General features: G+C 40.0%; 1 protein-coding gene across 3 annotated transcripts in view; it reads right to left on the reverse strand.

The window, feature by feature from the left end:
• Positions 1-18791, reverse strand: part of stk33 (serine/threonine kinase 33) — a 189800-nt gene that overhangs the window by 68197 nt on the left and 102812 nt on the right. For all 3 annotated transcript variants that reach the window (XM_041198450.1, XM_041198447.1, XM_041198449.1), the window contains 4 exons: positions 14161-14276; positions 8031-8144; positions 7596-7700; positions 5450-5588 (listed from right to left, as the gene is read on the reverse strand). In XM_041198450.1, coding sequence (XP_041054384.1) covers positions 5450-5588; positions 7596-7700; positions 8031-8144; positions 14161-14244 — 442 coding nt within the window. In that variant the 5' untranslated portion in view covers positions 14245-14276. The remainder of the gene's footprint in view (positions 1-5449; positions 5589-7595; positions 7701-8030; positions 8145-14160; positions 14277-18791) is intronic.

The raw sequence follows: 18791 nt of genomic DNA on the forward strand, positions 1-18791 counted from the left end.
AATACACACAAAGATGCATGCAAAATTGCAAGTTATACAATATGAAGTTACTTTCTGGCCAAATTAAAATCCACTGATAAAAGGTAAAAGAGTTCACTGATCATGAGTCCTTCACTGGCATCCATGTCTGAAGCAGAAATTTTCCACGGTGGTTTTGAAAATTCAGTGGACTTGAAGCCCATGAAAACGGCAGTTTCTGTTGACAGTCCTTTTTTTAAACATAATCCATCTTTTCTAAAAGTTGATGATAGTGCACCTGACACTCCTCTTGATGGAAACGCTCCATCTCTGTACTAGATTTCAAACCGTAATAGAAATGGGTCTTGAACTTGAGCAAGAGGGAAGAGAGGTCGTTACTGCTCCAGTGGCAGACTTCTTCCAGACTTCTGCTTAGCCACTTAGGATGCTTAAATAAAAGACATTCTGAAATGGTTATTCTAGTCACATGAACTCTCTCTCTCTCCATAATGGTTTCAGAAGGCAATTGATTAGCTCATGTCTGGATAAACCATGGCTCTTGTTCCAATTTCCAATCCTCAAATCTTCCAATTTCCACCCCTCTAACACCTTCACATGGTCCATCGCCGACACTTCCCTCCCCTTCCTTGACCTCTCTGTTTCCATTTCTGGTGATAGACTGTCCACCAATATTCATTACAAGCCACCAACTCCCACAGCTACCTCAACTTCAACTCCTCACACCCTGCTTCCTGTAAGGACTCCATCCCATTCTCTCAGCTCCTACGCCTCCTTCGCATCTGTTCCAATGATGCCACTTTCCAAAACGATGCTTCTGACATGTCTTCCTTCTTCCTTAACCGAGGTTTCCCAACCACTGTGGTTGACAGGGCCCTCAACCATGACGACTCATCTCCCAAGCCTCTGCTCTCAGGTCTTCCTCTCCATCCCAGGACCATGATAGGGACCCCCTTGTCTTCACTTTTCATCCAACTAGCCTCCACATTCAAAGGATCATCCTCCGCCATTTCCACCAGTTCCAGCATGATGTCACCACCAAACTCATCTTCTCCTCATCCCCATCAGCATTCTGGAGAGAACGTTCTCTCTGGGACACCCTGGTCCACTCTTCCATCTCCCCCAACACCTCATCCCCTTCCCACGGCACCTTCCCATGCAATCGCAGAAGGTGCAACATCTGCCAATTTACCTCCCCCTCCTCACCACCCAAGGGCCTAAACACTCCTTTCAGGTGAAGCAGCACTTCACTTGCACCTTCTTCAATTTGGTCTACTGCATTCGCTGCTCCCAATGTGGTCTCCTCTACATTGGGGAGATTAAACGCAGACTGCATCCAGACCTTCCTGTTGCTTGCCATTTCAACACACTATCCTGCTCTCAAGCCCACATGTCCACCCTTGGCCTGTTGCAATGTTCTAGTGAAGCCCAACACAAACTAGAGGAACAGCACCTCATCTTCCGACTAGGCACTTTACAGCCTTCCGGACTTAACATCGAGTTCAACAACTTCAGAGCATGAACGCGCTCCTCAATCTACACCCTTTTTTTATCCCTTTTCTCAAAAGTCATTTTTATTTTTTATCCACTTTTATTTTTATTCCTTTTTATTTTCATTCATTTCTTCATTGTTTTATCTCCTTTTTTTATCCTCCTTTCTTATCCCATTTTCGATCTCTTTTCCCCCCCCACCACCACCCCCTCCCCACAAAGGTCATTTGTTACTTGTTCATGTTGTTCTTTTCAGAGTGCTTACCCTTGTCTTGCTATTATCACATTCTGCTTTCTTACCTTTGGCCACTGCCAGCACCTTTTTTAGCCCTTACCACTACCATTAACACTCCCTTTGTCTTTTTGCTCATGACATCTTTGTCAATCTCTCCTTTGCTCCCATCTATCACTGGCCTTCTATCCAGCTTCTCTTGCTCCACCACACCACCACCCCACCCCCCCACCCCCCACCTTAAACAGTATAATTTCATTATATTTCTACTTCTCTGTAGCTCTGAAGAAGGATCATACGGACTCAAAATGTCAACTCTTTTTCTCTCTCCACGGATGTTGTCAGACCTGCTGAGTTTTTCCAGTGTTTTCTGTTTTTGTTTCAGATTTCCAGCATCCGCAGTATTTTGCTTTTATTATGGCTGTTGTTTTATGGCCTAGGTGATTAAATTCTGTAACATCCCAACCATTAACTTCTGAATGATCCATCATCCAACTTGATGACATCCCCCACATAGCTATTGTCCCAGAAGACTTTCTGTCTCTGCTCGAGAGGTAGCTTTACAGAAATGCAAATGGTAAGAGTCCTATAGTTTCAGTTAATCTTTTGAAGTAGTTCTTGGCATCAGCCAGTGTGAAATTCCGTAGGAGGATGTCTGGGCATGTCTTAATTGTATTCCACATTGGAACCTTCCAGAAAACTGGTCAACTTGTAATACCAGATGTCAGGTGGCAGCCACTCAAGTCAGTGTCTTTGCTTGCTTTTTATAAGTCCTTTGTAAAGCAGTTCAATATATATTTAAGCAGCCAATGAAATTCAAGAATAATATCACATAGCACATGTCGTTGTGACAATGCTCCATACAAGATACTTCTAACAGGGCTCTGCTGCAAAGGTTTAAAGATTAACAAGTTCCTCTAACCCTTAAAATTGCTGAAAATTTCTAAATTTGTTCCCAGTTAGTTATAATTGGCCATTGTACCTCTAGTATTCTTAATGCTGACTGCTACTGATTCTTGTTGAAAAAGGGAAAATATGTAAACATAGGTTGAGGATAGATTACACACAGCTCCGATGGGCTCTGCCATTTAGTAGCATTCTGATATCCACTGTTAAGGCTCCCACATAAATAATGAACTCTTAGTAAGGTATTAGAGGATGAATGTTGCCTGAAAACAGTACCCCAAACAAGGAATCATGGCTTTTGAAGAAAAGAAGCAGGTTTGTCATGTTCCCTTTGTTATACATGGGTGACTTCTACTGATATGACAGGTTGTTTGCAATTTGGATGCAATTCAGATTTGTAAAAATGGCAATATCTGACCAATGTGGTTGTACACTTGAAAATTGAAATCATGTTACAATTAATTTAGAAAATAGACTGGAACTATTCATTCCTAATACAATGCCTTATCTTCAATGAAATACATCTACATATATTGCCAATATTGTTCACTGAGGTAGGGAAAACCAAAAGCAGGCTACAGTTTACATAAGATGGGATTCAATATAAACAAACACTTTTATAAATCTTACAAATAAAAACAAAAGAAATTTACAGTACTGTTGGTGAATCCTCCAGCAAAATATTTGGTTAAATTTTTTTTAAACAGCGTGGAAACAGGAAAGGCAGATCACCCACAATTTCCCACCACTGACCAGCGTCCCAGTTTGCTAGCATGTTCCCACCTCCAGACCATTTTGGAACATGCTGGTTTCGGGGGGAAAGAAGTGGCTATTAACCCACAAGCAGCTTGGGCACCCACCTCTCTCCCCAATATGTATCGGCTGCTCCCACAACCTATGTGGGTGGGATTGTTGATGTCACAGGGCTGCAGGGCCTCCAACTGGCCCACCGGCCTCAGGAGCCCATCACCATCCTAAGTGAGTGGCGAGTGTGCTCCAACTAATTGGCCAGCTCTTCAAAACTTGTGTCAGGTGCCCAGAAATTCACCTGTCATCAGGGTCTTAATCCTAGAGCTAAAATTCAGTCCCTAGTGTTAAGGAACATTTGTTTTTTTAACATTCCCATTCAATACATCAGTGATTACTGTAGATCTGTAGTTAGATTTCCACGAAATAACATCAGAAGTTTCTATTTAGGAATAAGAATAATTTTTATTCATGCTGCACCCTCTTGCCAAATACTAATAGGCAGTTCTATGAAACTACGTGAAAGGGTAGATCAATGACATCTTTGCCACAGTTGAAAGCAGAAAATCTGCCCATGATTAATATAATAAGTGCAACAAACCTGGGACAATTAGCAATAATTGTATCCTAGTACTATTTATCTGTTTAAAAATAATATGGATTTTTTTGGCAGTGTTTACCATTTATATTAATATCCATGATATTATTATTAGCTTAAGAGACTGGTTTGGGAGTCTAACAGGCACTTTCTTTACACCTAACACTGATTTTATATTTGACAAAGAAGCCACAGCACAAATGTTTTATGTCAGACAGAAAACCCAAAGAAACGGGAACAAAAAAGGTAATTCTGATAGTGAGAGAAAAATTGTTGTCACCGTACATACATTCAACAAAATGCAAAACTCAAAAGCAGAAAAACAGCTGAGACTAAATGGGCCAGATTATAATATTTTGATGCACTACCTCACTTCCACTGCAATTGTCCTTGTCACTAGTATCTTAAAAAAGTAAGACTTGCATTTTATATGGTGCCTTTCACAATCTCAGGATCCTCAAGCACTTTGCAGCCAGTGAAGCATTTTGAAAGTGGAGTCACTGTTATAATGTAGGAAATGCAGCAGCCAACATACATAAGGCAAGATCCCACAAACAGCAATGCAACAATGACCAGATAATATATTTTTAGTCATATTGGTTGAAGTATAAATATGGGAAATTGATAAAACAAGTAGAAAAAAGACAGTTCATTAAACTTGTATTTCTGATACATTAACATTTTTATTAGATGAATAAAATTTTAAAATCCCTTTTATAAGGTGTGAAGTTTTTCAAAGCTGATGTTAAGAGAGACTTTGTGCTCCTTGTATGTGTACACCCAAGTTGGTATGCAGGAACAGCAAGCACTTTGGAAGGCAAATGGCATATTGGCCTTTATTGCAAGGGGGCTGGAATACAATAACAAGGAAGATTTTCTACAATTATATCAGGTTCTGGTGATTATTTGGCCTGTACTCTCCGGAGCTTAGAATAATGAAATATGATCTCATTGAAATATACAAGATTCAAAAGGGGCTTGACAAGTTAGACACAGAAGCTGTTTTCCCTGTCTGGAGAATCGTGAACTTAGGGGCACAGCCTCAGAATAATGTCTTGATCATTTAGGATTGAGGTGAGGAGAAATTTCTTCATTCAAAGGATTGTGAATCTTTGGAATTTTCTACTTCAGAGGGTTGTGAATGTTCCATAAGTGTATGGAATATATTCAAGACTGGAATAGATAGATTTTTGATCTCTCAGGGGATCAGGAGATATGGAAAGCAGGCTGAAAAGTGGAATTGAGGCAGATCAGCCTTGATCTTATTGAATCAGAACAGGCTGGAGGGGCCACATGATCCACTCCTGCTCCTATTTCTTATGTTATGTTCTGTAATTTTCTTATTGCAAATCATTCCTTTTGAATTACTACTTGAACTGAAAGTTTTCATTAAATGAGTACTTTACCTATTACAGATTTATTGCTTTAGAATTTTAAAATTACTATTTTATCTAGCATAAGTACATGGTAATTACTTCATTTATGCAATGAAATCTTACCATTTTTATGTAGGTAAGCAATTGCACTTGCTAGGCTTCGAATCACATGCCTCGTCTCTTTCTCACTTAAGTGTTTCTTTCTGTGAAGGATAGTACTGAGTTCTCCACCCTCACAGACCTCTGTCACCAGGTATACTCGCTGAAAGAAACCAATAATTATTATGTTAACTATCAAGGAGATCTCACACCCTCATTATTATAACATTTGCGTCTTCAATTTTAAAAGGCATTTTATTCAAGGTGATGTAATATTGAACCTCCCAGCCATCTGGGGAGTCTGAAACGCATCTAGTCTATATTAGTTGGAGTGGCTGATTTGCTCTTCAGTTTTCCCATGTCATGGATAAACTATAAATGGCAACTAATGGCAAAATACTACGGATGCAGGAAATCTGGATTAAAAAGAGAAAATGCTGGAAAAACTCAGTAGGTCTGGCAACATCTGTGGAGAGAGAAACAGAGTTAACGTTTCAAGTCCATATGCCTCTTCTTCAGAACTCTGAAGAAGTGTCATACGTACTCAAAACGCTAACTCTGTTTCTCTCTCCACAATCTGCAGATACAGGTGTTTAATTTTCATTAAAATAAGTTGGCAACTACTAATCAATCTCATCACCACCAGTACCATTTTTAAAAAAGCTATTTCATTAGAAAACAGGAAAGACAGGAATGTGATATGTACACAAATGGTATTTTTTTCTGAAATCTATGACAAAAGTGCCATGTTATTGGCCACTGATTAGTTAGTGATTTGCAGCAGGAAGGGAACAGTTTCTAGTGAAAACCCTGTGCAGGTTACTTGAACATGATAGAGAACAAACTAAATATTGTTGTAACTTCTCAAAGATGACATACACCAGCTTTACATTCAAAAGCAGGCCAGAATCTCAGTTGCATCTAATATATGAATTTACAAAACAAACTTCAAGACAGCTGGATGATTCACAAGCTACAGGTGTTTCCTCATTTACCTTATTCAACTTCAGTGCTATTAGAGAGGCTATACTATCTGATAAATTGTTTCACAAGATAATCTACCATTGTAAATAGAAGGGATAGTGATTGGGCAGTAAACTGGAACAGCGGATCTCCCATTTTTAATAAAAAATCTTTGAAATCAATAAAAGTGGAAACCAGGTGAGTTCCACACACAAAGTATATCTCTGCTCAACTACTGAAGGCAAGAATTACCCTGAGCGCATGATGGTGTAGCGATGTTATTTTAATTAGCAATTGTATGCGCTTTTTAATTTTTTTTATTTAAAAAGCCACTGAAAACAAAAAAACATCACCAGATTAGTGATCTATGAATGCCTTTCACATTTCAGTTCAAACTAGTCAAGTCGATTTGCAGTTCTAAGAAAAATTAACACTTTTATACATCCTATTTCAAAAAGATAAATTGAAGAAAGGAGAGTTACGTGAGACAAAAAAGGAAGAAACAGAGGAAAGAAGTAGAAATAAAGAGGGGAAAAGGGAAAAAGTAAAGCAGCTGCAGAACAAGATTCTTAAGAGGGGTGGTGGGTTCTGGTGGGCAGGGAGATGAGGGAGTGATCAACAACAACAACAGAAAATAAGCCTGAGAAAGAAAAGCAGCAGGCTAGAATATGCAAGATGTGTGAAAAAAAACCCAGCAGAGAACCCAACAGGGTGAGAAAGAGTGGGACATAGCAGATGGGAAACCTTGGGGAGAAGGGTCGCCACAGCCAATGTGGGTGTGGTACAACAGTCTGGAAACCGGAAAGAAGGCCATAGCAGATTGAGAGCTTGCAAAGTAGACCCCCAAAGGACTATTGACTCTCATTTTTATATCCAGGTTATAGTTATTTTTAATTCTTTCGAGCTGTAAATCTACATGAGTTTAAAATGTACGAGGCCACAATTTTTATTTTTTTTTAAATTACAGAAAAACATTAAAATATTGACATTTAGTCATTCTTATTGATAACTGTTGCAAGGCCATAGTTTATTTATACAACTGATTACTAGAAGAAAAGAAGTCAAACCACATCCAAATACCTATTAATTTCTCAATTAAAGTAGTAGTCATGAAAAATGTTAAGTATTTTAAGCGTGTAATATAAGCATTAGCAAAATGAAATATCTAGTTCTCTCAGAATGCTGAACAATTCTAGTTGCATCTTACTTTTGGTGTTTCAAACACCTCTTCCAGATGAATGATATGTTCATGGTCCACTTGCTTTAAAATACTGACTTCCCGTTCAAGCAGTTTTACCCCTGAACTCCCAGCCTGCATTGAAAATAGAAATAGCCTATCAAAATAGGTAACTCTATAAAAAGCCTTCCACAGCAATAATTCAAACACTTATATTTCAAAGCTTTAATTTGATTTAGAGAATCCCACATATTCAAGTTCCATGTCAATATTTACTTGCTCAAATTTATAATACGGTTAATAATATTTTCCTCTCAGAAAATGTATTTTAAATAAATTCTATTTATTTTTAAAATTAAAGAAAGTGCTCTTTGTTACCAATTCTCTGAAGATAATTAATTCAGCTTTATACTAAAACTGTACATACTTTATTTTAAAAGAAGACAATGATCAGGAATAATTTACCTTTTCCCGGTTGACCTTCTTGATTGCCCACTTCTTGCCAGTCCCATTATGTGTGGCCTCAATCACTACCCCATAGCTGCCTTGTCCCAACCTTTGGCCAAAGCTATAGATTTGCTAAAAAAAGTGTCAAAAGGTAAACATACTCGTACAACATAATACAGCCTGACTGGCTTGACAGAACTGAGCTTTAACTCAATTCAAAACTAAGAATTCATACTCCATTGAAAACAGTCTCTAATAATTACTGTACTGTACTAGTTGCAAAGGGAAATTTGCGCACTTCATGATGATCACGTGGACATTAAGGCTTTATGTTCCTCATGATACCTTTAATGAACAGTAATTTGTTGGAGTGATTTTATTCAATCTTCACTTACTTTTTATGCTATAGGTTCAAATGTCAGCTCTGCATATCCAGCCGTTATATATTATATAAAGTTACAATATCCATAAGTATGGTATAAATGGGGAAGAGGGTTAGGAGGAAATCTGGATTGGCTGCTATACCACTGCATTGAATTCAGTGGAACATTCTGGATGATTCCTTATTGGTGAACTAATGGAGTTGCCTAGCATTAAGATGGCAATCTGGTAGGCTTCCATTTAGATAAAGTTCCAGCACTTCTGAAAATGTTATTGTTAATTTTTTATGCAGATATATTTCCTCAGTATATAATGGAGGAGTCATCTTTTTGGTTCATCAAAATTGGATTTCCCATAACTGTCCAACACACCAGAACTCCGGTGTGGTGTTTCTGACTGTCCATAGTTGCTCTTTCATTATTCTTTCATTGCAGTTGTATCATGACTTGCAGCTTGAGCTAATTCAAGCTAAGTGTATTTCCTTCAGCCAAGGTCCCTACTACCCTCACCCAGGTGTTCAGCCATCAAAGTCATTGTCACATATTGAAGGTGGCCAGAATACTCATCAATGCTTGGCACTGGCTGTTGACCAGTTACAGATAGTACCATCCACTATCATTGCAGTTGCAAGTTTTAACATCTAGCTTAATTCAAAATAGGGGAGTACTTTAATAAAAAATATTCAGTTAAGATGGTCCTTCCTCTTTAATTTTGGATAAAGACTACTTCTGCAACTTGACACAATGCAAGTCTTTCCTCAATAGTAGCACCATCATTTCTAAGACAGATGTTTGTGGGTTTAAACCCCACTCCAAGTACTTTCACACACAATCTATGTTGACACTGCAGTGCTGAATACTGCCAAGTTGTGCACTGTTGCAGGAGTCACTTTTCAGATTATATCTTAAACTGAGGTCCCATCTTCCCTTTCTAGTGGATAGAAATGATCCAATCGGATGTGTTCAAGAACGTGCTGATAACATGTTTCCTTCAACTAACAATAGCACATCCTCCTTCTTCCTTAACCAAGGTTTTCCACCCACGGTCGTTGACAGGGCCCTCAACTGTGTCCGGCCCATCTCCCGCGCATCCACCCTCACACCTTCTCCTCCCTCCCAGAAACATGATAGGGTCCCCCTATCACCCCACCAGCCTCCGCATTCAAAGGATCATCCTCCGCCATTTCCACCAACTCCAGCATGATGCCACCACCAAACAAATCTTCCCTTCACCCCCCACTGTCAGCATTCCGTAGGGATCATTCTCTCTGGGTTACCCTGGTCCACTCCTCCATCACCCCCTACTCCTCAACCCCCACCTACGGCACTTCCCCATGCCCACGCAAAAGATGTAACACCTGCCCCTTCACTTCTTCTTTCCTCACCATTCAAAGGCCCAAACAATCCTTTCAAGTGAAGCAGCATTTCACTTGCATTTCCCCAAATTTAGTCAACTGCATTTGTTGCTCCCAATGCAGTCTCCTCTACATTGGAGAGACCAAATGTAAACTGGGCGACCGTTTTGCAGAACACCTGCAGTCTGTCCACAAAAATGACCCAAACCTCCCTGTCGCTTGCTATTTTAACACTCCACCCTGCTCTCTTGCCCACATGTCTGTCCTTGGCTTGCTGCATTGTTCCAGTGAAGCCCATCGCAAACTGGAGGTACAGCACCTCATCTTCCAACTAGGCACTTTACAGCCTTCCGGACTGAATATTGAATTCAACAACTTCAGATCTTGAACTCCCTCCTCCATCCCCACCCCCTTTCTGTTTCTTCCCCCTTCCTTTTGTTTTTTCCAATAATTTATATAGATTTTTCTTTTCCCACCTATTTTCATTATTTTTTAAATCTTTTATGCCCTGCTAACCTTTCCACCCCACCCCCACCAGAGCTGTACCTTGAGTGCCCTACCATCCACTCTTAATTATCACATTCGTTTAGATAATAGCACCACCTTCAACGCCTGTGTTCTTTTGTCTGTGACATCTTTTGATTATCTACTCCTATCACTGCTTGATTGTCCCTACAACCACACCACTCCCCCCCACTTCTCTTCCCCACCTCTTCCCCCCACCCCCCCCACCCCCCAACCTTAAACCAGCTTATATTTCACCCCTCTCCTTAGATTCACTCAGTTCTGTTGAAGGGTCATGAGGACTTGAAACGTCAACTCTTTTCTTCTCCATCGATGCTGCCAGACCTGCTGAGTTTTTCCAGGTAATTCTGTTTTTATAGCAGATCATCTAGTCATTACCTCATTATTGTTTGAGACCTTGCTGTGCACAAATTGGTTGTTACATCACAATAGCAACTATGCTTTAAAATTACATTATTGCCTGTTCAGCACTTTTGAGATGTTCTGAGATGTGTTGAACAGACAAACAAAGGAAACTACTAAAATACTGGATGCTGCACGTATAAGTTCTACTTTCAAGTTCAAGTTTTTTAAAAATCATGCGTGGAGTAACACAATCTAATTTTTCTAGATAGCCAATTTAGCTGTGTATGTCTGCCCACTTGCAGCTTGGCTTGGATTTCTAAGTGTTGAGCTGGAATAGCAAGACAATGGACTTTGCAGACTGAATTTTTCCAGTCCGTGAAAGTAACTTAAGAGGCAGGGGCATGGAAAATTTGATTAACCCGCATTGGGCTGGATCTGCAATGTGTTCTCTGTGCACATTCTATGAAAGCGAGTTCCCAGTAACAACAGCTACCTGCCCAGCAGCAGTGGGTAGCCAGTTAAGGCACTTAATAGGGCAATTAGTCCCTATTGTGGAAATGGGTTTAATTGTTCCAATTGCACATGGGCTCCCACTGTGTCAAGAGCCTAGAAATGAAGCAAAGGCAACTTTACCATATCCACTAATGTAGCCCTTGCTGCAATGCTAGCCGCTGCCTATGGCATCGCTGCTGGTCCTACACTGCGAAGCAGCTGATGGATGGCCCTACCCATGGGCCGCACTTAATGGACTTCCCAACAATGGAATCTAGCAACTGTCCCTAATTCAATGGGTCTCTTGGCGGTGGCTTCCTAATTGGCTGTCTCCAGGAAGATCACATCTGATATCCTCACATGGCAACTCCCAAGTTCCCAACCCTGAACTGAAGCCAACAAGCCTGGGAAATTTCAGTCCTTTATAGCTGTCACTCTACCTGATTTGAAAGAAGGTGATACTGGTTGCAAACATTAGGCAGCTGATTATCTAATGCATTAAAAGGAAACTTAAATATCTTAAATACTGGAACACTAGGATAGATGTTTTTCTGCTTGGCCTTTGGCATCATTTGAACAGAAAACAGGAAGGCAAATTTGCAAAGGAGGATCACGAGCCGTTAACAGAATCTACCTGATTGTCTTCCTATTGAAAACTAATAAAAGGAAAATCTGGAGGGTTCTGTAAGGAACATGTGAATATTGCTGCCAAATTTGCCTCTACTTTGCCCAGATGATGCTTAATGCCCAGGGAATAAAAATGTAAATCCACATTACATTTACCATTTTAGTTCCAATTAATAAGTTGCATCTTGGGAGTGAAAATGCTTTCTATAAAAGTTCTATAGTATTTATCACTATTTTTTGGAAGTTTGATTTTAAAACATTTGTTTTCAGGTACGCACCATCAGGGAGTTAAAGCCAGTTGGACACCTATCCGGAAGGTATGAACAGTGACAAATTGGTTTAAAATGGTATGATCATTTGAAAAACCACGGTTCAAGGTAAAAAAAATATATATTTTGGGATCTTGTAGTTATAACAACTGCAAAACTCTTGTAAGAGTCCAGCTCAACTTTTAAAATGATTATATACCAATAAGCTTGAAGGAACGTGATATATAAAAAAGTGCTTGTAAAAAAAAAAGTATTTCTGAAATTTACAATATGACTTCAATCATACTTGCATTGTAACACATGTTAAACGCTCAATTTTTCATGCCCCCTTCAGAAAGAAAATGTTCAATACTTCCTCAAGAAAACTATTTTTTTATTATAATCAAAACTAATATGTTGAAGAGTGTTAGTTAAAATTGCTACTTCTGATTCAGTTATCCAGGTTTACAAACATAACATGTTACATTTAAGAACTGCAATTTCTACTCCAGCATTACAACACTGTTGGAGAATAAATTCAAATATTTTCTGAACTAAGAAAACAGAAATTCACCCATCACCTAAAAATATGGGGCGAGAACTTCTGTGGAGTGGCAATCACAGTTGGATTGCCACTCCGCTGCTGCTTTCTTACTTTAGTCGGGAACTGCACATTTCTCATCCAGCCTTCCAACTCGGGCCTGCTAAGAAATGAGCAGCCGTACCAGCGCCTGAGACTCTTCAGTGCAGGGCAGCAGTGTCGGGGGAAGTGAAGTCACAACCCCTTTTTTTATGGCACTAGCTGCTATAAAGCAGGAAGTTTAAAGGTCCCAGCCACTTTGAGAAGCCAAGGAGAAAGTGTATAAGGTAAGTGAGTAGGATTAGGAGGGTTAGGACGAGTCAGGAGTGTCTAAGGTGGATTGGGGGGGTGGTGGGGGAGGGAATGTAGCCATGGAGTCATGAGGATAGTCAAAGGGCTGGGGAGGGTGATTGTGGGATAGTCAGGAGGGTGGGGAGTAGTCGGGGGCAAGGGGAGTGGTTGGGACGGGGAGGGCAGTTGGGGTGTGTGCAGGGTAATTGTGGGATAGTTGAGGGGTTAGTCGGTGGTGGTGGTGGTGGGGTTGGGGGGGGGGGGGGGGGGCGGGTGCCGGTGGTTTGGCTTGGGGGGGTTAGTCAGGGATCAGAAAGGTAGTAAAGGTCGTCGAGGAACTGGATGGGTAGTTGGGAAATCGGGAGGGTGGTCGGGGGGCTGAGGTTGTGGGTGAGGGGGGGGCCCAGTGCGGGGTGGAGGCTGTAGTCAGAGGGGGTAGTGGGGAAGTTGCTAGTATAGTTACCAGGAGTTAGATGTGGTTTTAATCCTTCTAACTTTTCCTGGGTAACTCCGTTAAGAGAGTCAGAACAATCTGAAGTCTCCGATTTAAATTGGAGTATTGGAGGGTTGTAGGTGGAGGGTAATTGCTAATCAGAAGTTGAACTTCCCGGACATTTCCCCGCAGTCCTTGTGTGGGAACTTCTGGCGAGACCCCCAGCACATCTGGAGTAGCTCCAGTGTAGGACACCCCCCTCTCCCCCACCCCCAGAGAATGGAAGTTCTGGGCCATGATCTTGCTTTTATGAAGAAAACAGAATTTTTATTATAAAACCAAAATATCCACCTTGGAAATATAGCCAGTGGAAAGCCATTAAAACATTTTGTTGATTTTGTTTCAAGATTAATTTTAGCCATAAAAGTTCCATATATATTGGAAGTTACATACACTGAATATTTTAAATGCGCCGCCTTTGATGTTTGCTTAACTTATTTTCAGGTAAATACTATAGTACTAATAAACTCATTATTGTTGTTTTTAAACAAAGGGGGTTATCCCATTTTGTAATTAATGTCAGGCAATTTGTTTCTCAATGCTATCTTACTCTACCCATTAGTAGAGATCACTTCTGCATAATAACAATTTAATACCAGACACACAAAGCTTATTCAGTTCAAAATATCATCCAGTTCATCCATAATAATCCCTTTGGTAGAAAAACATTGGAAACTATATAATCACATATATTTCATGCATTTAAAGTGTTATTTCTCTAGATTAAAAAAAATGAGAAAGTGCAACATAATAGCAAGACTGAGCTTTGCACATTAGTGCAAAGGTCTAAGATTTTTAAAATGTCTACATACCCGAATTGCAAATTCATCATCAACCCTGGTGTGAGGCACCACCTTGTATTCAGCATTGCTGACAGTGGCACGCTGTGAAGGCATTTTTTTAGAAATTGTGAGCGACCTCAATTTTCCTGCAAGAGCAAACAATGTATGAAGTTGATGAATATTTTAGCTTTAGAATAATGTAATCATTTGTAACAACTAGTGCAAAAGTAAAACACTATACTGGAAATCCAAAATAAAACAGAAAATGATGGAAATATTCAGGCAGTATCTATGGAGAGAGAGTTAACATTTCAATTCAATTACCTTTCACTAAATCTAATAAAAATTAGAGGTGCAACACATTTTAATTAAGTAGAGCCAGGGAAGGGAAAAGGGGAGGTCTGTATTAGGGCGGAAAGAATAATGGCACTGGAGTTGTGATGGGACAATGAAAGAAGGGTCTGAAAAGGTGCTGGAAATGTTAGAAACAGAATCATTACCAGTCTAATCTTCAGCTTACACATCATGACAGTGTAACAAACATTAGTGCTAGATATAGTTGAAAGTCAATCACAAAGATGAAGTTCATCTTTGAAGCACATGTCCTTGGAATAATGTTATATTCCCTGCAACCATGTTCTCTTCACCTGGCCACCCATGCTACAAGAAGTAATCCATGCTATCAAAGAGAGGTTTTAAACAAACCGTAGTTTATTACTAATATAATAGCAAAACACTGTGGAAGACAGAAATCTGAAATAAAACAGGAAATGCTGGAAATACTCAGGTCTGGCAGGCTATCTGTGGAGACAGGTCAGATTTAACATTTCAGGTCAAAGTCCTTTCATAATTTATTATATATACTATATTTTATTAATGGCTTATAATTCACAGAGTGGAGAACACATGTGATACCACTGCCAAAGAGATTTACTAGCAGGAGATGCATGAGGAAACAAACACTACAAATTTTCACAAAGTTGACTACATAATGGAATGGACATTCAAATGATTGAGAATATTGCACTGAATGAATCTTTGCAGAATTATTTTAGATGAGAACTTCTGAACAAATATCTTGCTTTTCCATTTCTGGGACTATTTTTGACATTAGAATGTTTGCTTACATCCAATATAGGATCAATACTAATTCCAGAATCAATTTATTGCCAAGTACTGTCATCAAAGTGAAGTGTTCATTCAGAAATTAAAATGTTCAGGTCATCTGATTAGTACAATTTTTCACAATTACACAAGGAATTCTTCAATTATGATCAATGATAGAGATAGTGATGTGGATTCAGGAGACCCTGACACTTTCTCTTTGGTTGCACAAGCCAGTGTGACATTTGGATTGATTAGCACGCTTTTAAGGGAGTCGTCTTGTAAATATTCTCTGCTTCAGCTTCTGAAGAATTTTGTAGTGCGTTTTTACAATGAGCTTGATTCAAACTACTCTTTACAATGAGAAAAATTTACCTTGAGCTTCTTAGTAGCAAGGATCCCTTCAGTAGATAAATCACAAGATGACAACACATGAGGCAGGCTCGCATATTCAAAAAGAAAAATCTGGAAGGCCTTCATCTTATCATCCAATAGAGTCTTCAATAATTGTATGGTTTCTGCTTCCACGGCTCTTCCTGGAACTCGAGTTTAAGGGTTATTTATCCTGTGTGTGAATTCTTCATTATATTGTCTTAAATTCATCCTTCACCACTTTGAACCTATGCTACTTGCCCTATTTTCCATCCTGTTCAATATTATATATATTTTTTATCCTTTCATGGGATGTGGTGTCACTGGCTAGGCCAGCAATTGTTGCCCATCTCTAATTGCCCTTGAGAAGGTAGTGGTGAGCCACCTTACTGAACTATTTGGTGAAGATACACCCAAAATGCTGCTGGGGAGTTCCAGGATTTTGACCCAGCATTTGTGAGGGAATGGCAATATAGTTCCAAGGATGGTGTTTGGCTTCGAGAGGATGTTGAAGGTGCTGGTGTTCCCATGCTTCTGCAGTGCATATGAATATGGTACTCACTGCTGCCACTGTGCATCGGTGGCGATGGGAGCAAATGTTTAAGGTGGTGGATGGGGTGCCAATCAAGCAGACTGTTTTGTCCTGGATTGCGTCAAGCTTCTTGAGTGTTGCTGGAGTGCACTCATCCAGGCAAGTGGAGAGTATTCCATTACACTCTTGACTTGTGCCTTGTAGATAGTGGACAGGCTTTGGAAAGTCAGAAGGTGAGTTACTCGCTGCAGGTTTCCTAGCCTCTGATCTGCTCTTTAGCCACAGTGTTTATATGGCTAGTCCAGTTAAGTTTCTGATTAATGGTAGCCCCCAAGATGTTGTTGGAGGGGGATTCAGCAATGGTAATGCAGTTGAATGTCATGGGAAGATGGTTACATTTTCTCTTGTTGGAGCAATTGTTGTTGCCTGGTATGAAAGTTACTTGCAACTTATCAGCCCAAGTCTAAATGCTGTTCAGATCTTGCTGCCTCTATATCCAAGAAGTCACAAATGGTAACGAACACTGTTTAATCATCAACAAACATCCCTACTTGTGGAAGGGTCATGAGGACTTGAAACATCAACTCTTTTCTTCTCCGCTGATGCTGCCAGACCTGCTGAGTTTTTCCAGGTAATTGTTTTTGTTTTGGATTTCCAGCATCCGCAGTTTTTTGTTTTTATCCCTACTTCTGACCTTATGATTAAGGGAAGGCCATTGATAAAGCAGCTGAAGATGGTTGGGCCTAGAACATTACCCTGAGGAACTCATGCAGCAATGACCTGGGCCTGAAATAACAGACTTCCATCAACCACAACTATCTTCTTTTGTTCTGGTGTGACTCGGACCAGTGGAGAGTTTAACCAATTCCCACCGACTTCAATTTTGCTTGGGCTCCTTGATGCCACGCACAGTCAAATTCTGCCTTGATGTCAAGGGCAGTCACTCTCACCTTACTTCAAGTTCAGCTCTCCTGTCCAGGTTTTGACCAAGGCTGTAATGAGGTCAGGAGTCAAGTGACCCTGGCGGAATCCAAACTGAGCATCGGTGAGCAGATTATTGCTGCGTAAATGCCATTCGATAGCACTGTCTCAACACCTTCCATCACTTTGCTAATGAGCAAAAGTAGACTAATAGGGTGGTAATAGGCCAGATTGGATTTGTACTGCTTTTCGCGGACAGGACATACCTGGGGCAATTTTCCATATTGTCGAGTAGTTGCCAGTGTTGTAGCTGTATTGGAATAGCTTGGCTATGGGCAAGGCTAGTTCTGGAGCACTAGTCTTCAGTGCCATTCCGTGATGTTGTCAGGGCCTGTAGTTTTCAATGTATCCAGTACCTTCAACTGTTTTTTTGATATCATAGAGTGAATCAAATTGGCTGACACTGGGGCCTTCAGGAGGAGGCCAAGATGGATCATCTACTTGGCAGCTCTGGCTGAAGATGGTTGCAAATGCCAAAGCCTTGTCTTCTGCACTGATGTGTTGGGCTTCCCCATCACTGAGTATGGGGATATTTATGGAGTCCCCTCCTCCTCCGGTTAGCTGTTTAATTGTCCACTGACATTCATGACTGATGTGGCAAGGCTGCAGAGCTTTGATTGGATTGATTGGTTATGGGATCGCTTCGCTCTGTCTATTTGTTGGTTACATCAAACTATGTGAAACAAGTTCCACATTCTGAGAAGTCATGCAAAGCTAGAAAATAGCAAAGACAAGCTCACGGAAAGCAGGCAAAATGCATTACTGTGCTTGTTTTTAGATGTGAGAGAGATAGAGTGCATTTGCATTACTTGAACAGCGCATTCAAGAAGTGGGGTGAAATCTGGCACCTAGCGAGCAGAGACCAAGCAATATGTTTAAATTGATAATAAAATTGGTACTATGAAAGGGGTTTTATTGTTAGAAGAGGTGGGTTCAAAGAGGCTGGTGATACAATGAGAATTTACATTCAATGATCTGTGCTAGTTATAACTTCAGCCATTTTGTGTGTGCAGAGCAGAGGCAATATAAGATCAAAGCAGCTGTAAGTCTCCAACTGTCTCCACAGAAGCCAAAGTTAAAAGAACCTCATTTTGAATTTGTAAGGTGAAAATGCTTTGCCTGCCGTTTGGTTAAGTCTACGGGTTGCTGTTGCATTAATGGAGATTAATTTGGGAATTTGTTAAAAGTTATGATAGTAGTAATTTGTAGCCATGTATACGTGTTTAATGTGTTATAACTTAATAAAAATGTTTCATTTTGTTTAATATAAAACCTAAGAACTGGTGGACTGATTCCTAAATTTAGAGTTGCGTCTCAAACATACTACTTAAAATATAGGTTATGACAGTTGTTTAAAGTTTCCTTCTGGGATTTTTAAATAACCCAGTTTTACCAAAAGGCTGTCTCATAACAATTGGGGGCTCTAGCGGTATAAATTAATTTCTAATTCCTTAATTCGTGTGGAATTGGTGAATCTTAAGGTTACGAGTACGAGAAGCACTTTGAATTCAGGGGTTGGTGAGGCATTTTAGAAGTGGTGGGACTGCAAGATGGCTTTGGCAATTGCTTAGACTTGTCTGGGAATAGAAGAGATAGCTCTGATTGGGTTGAAAAAGATAACCAAAAGTAAGTAACAGAGTTATCAGCTAAGTTAAAATTGGGGTTACCTGAA

The sequence above is a fragment of the Carcharodon carcharias genome, chromosome 10, assembly GCF_017639515.1.
Source record: "Carcharodon carcharias isolate sCarCar2 chromosome 10, sCarCar2.pri, whole genome shotgun sequence".
NCBI classification, from domain to species: Eukaryota; Metazoa; Chordata; class Chondrichthyes; order Lamniformes; family Lamnidae; genus Carcharodon; species Carcharodon carcharias.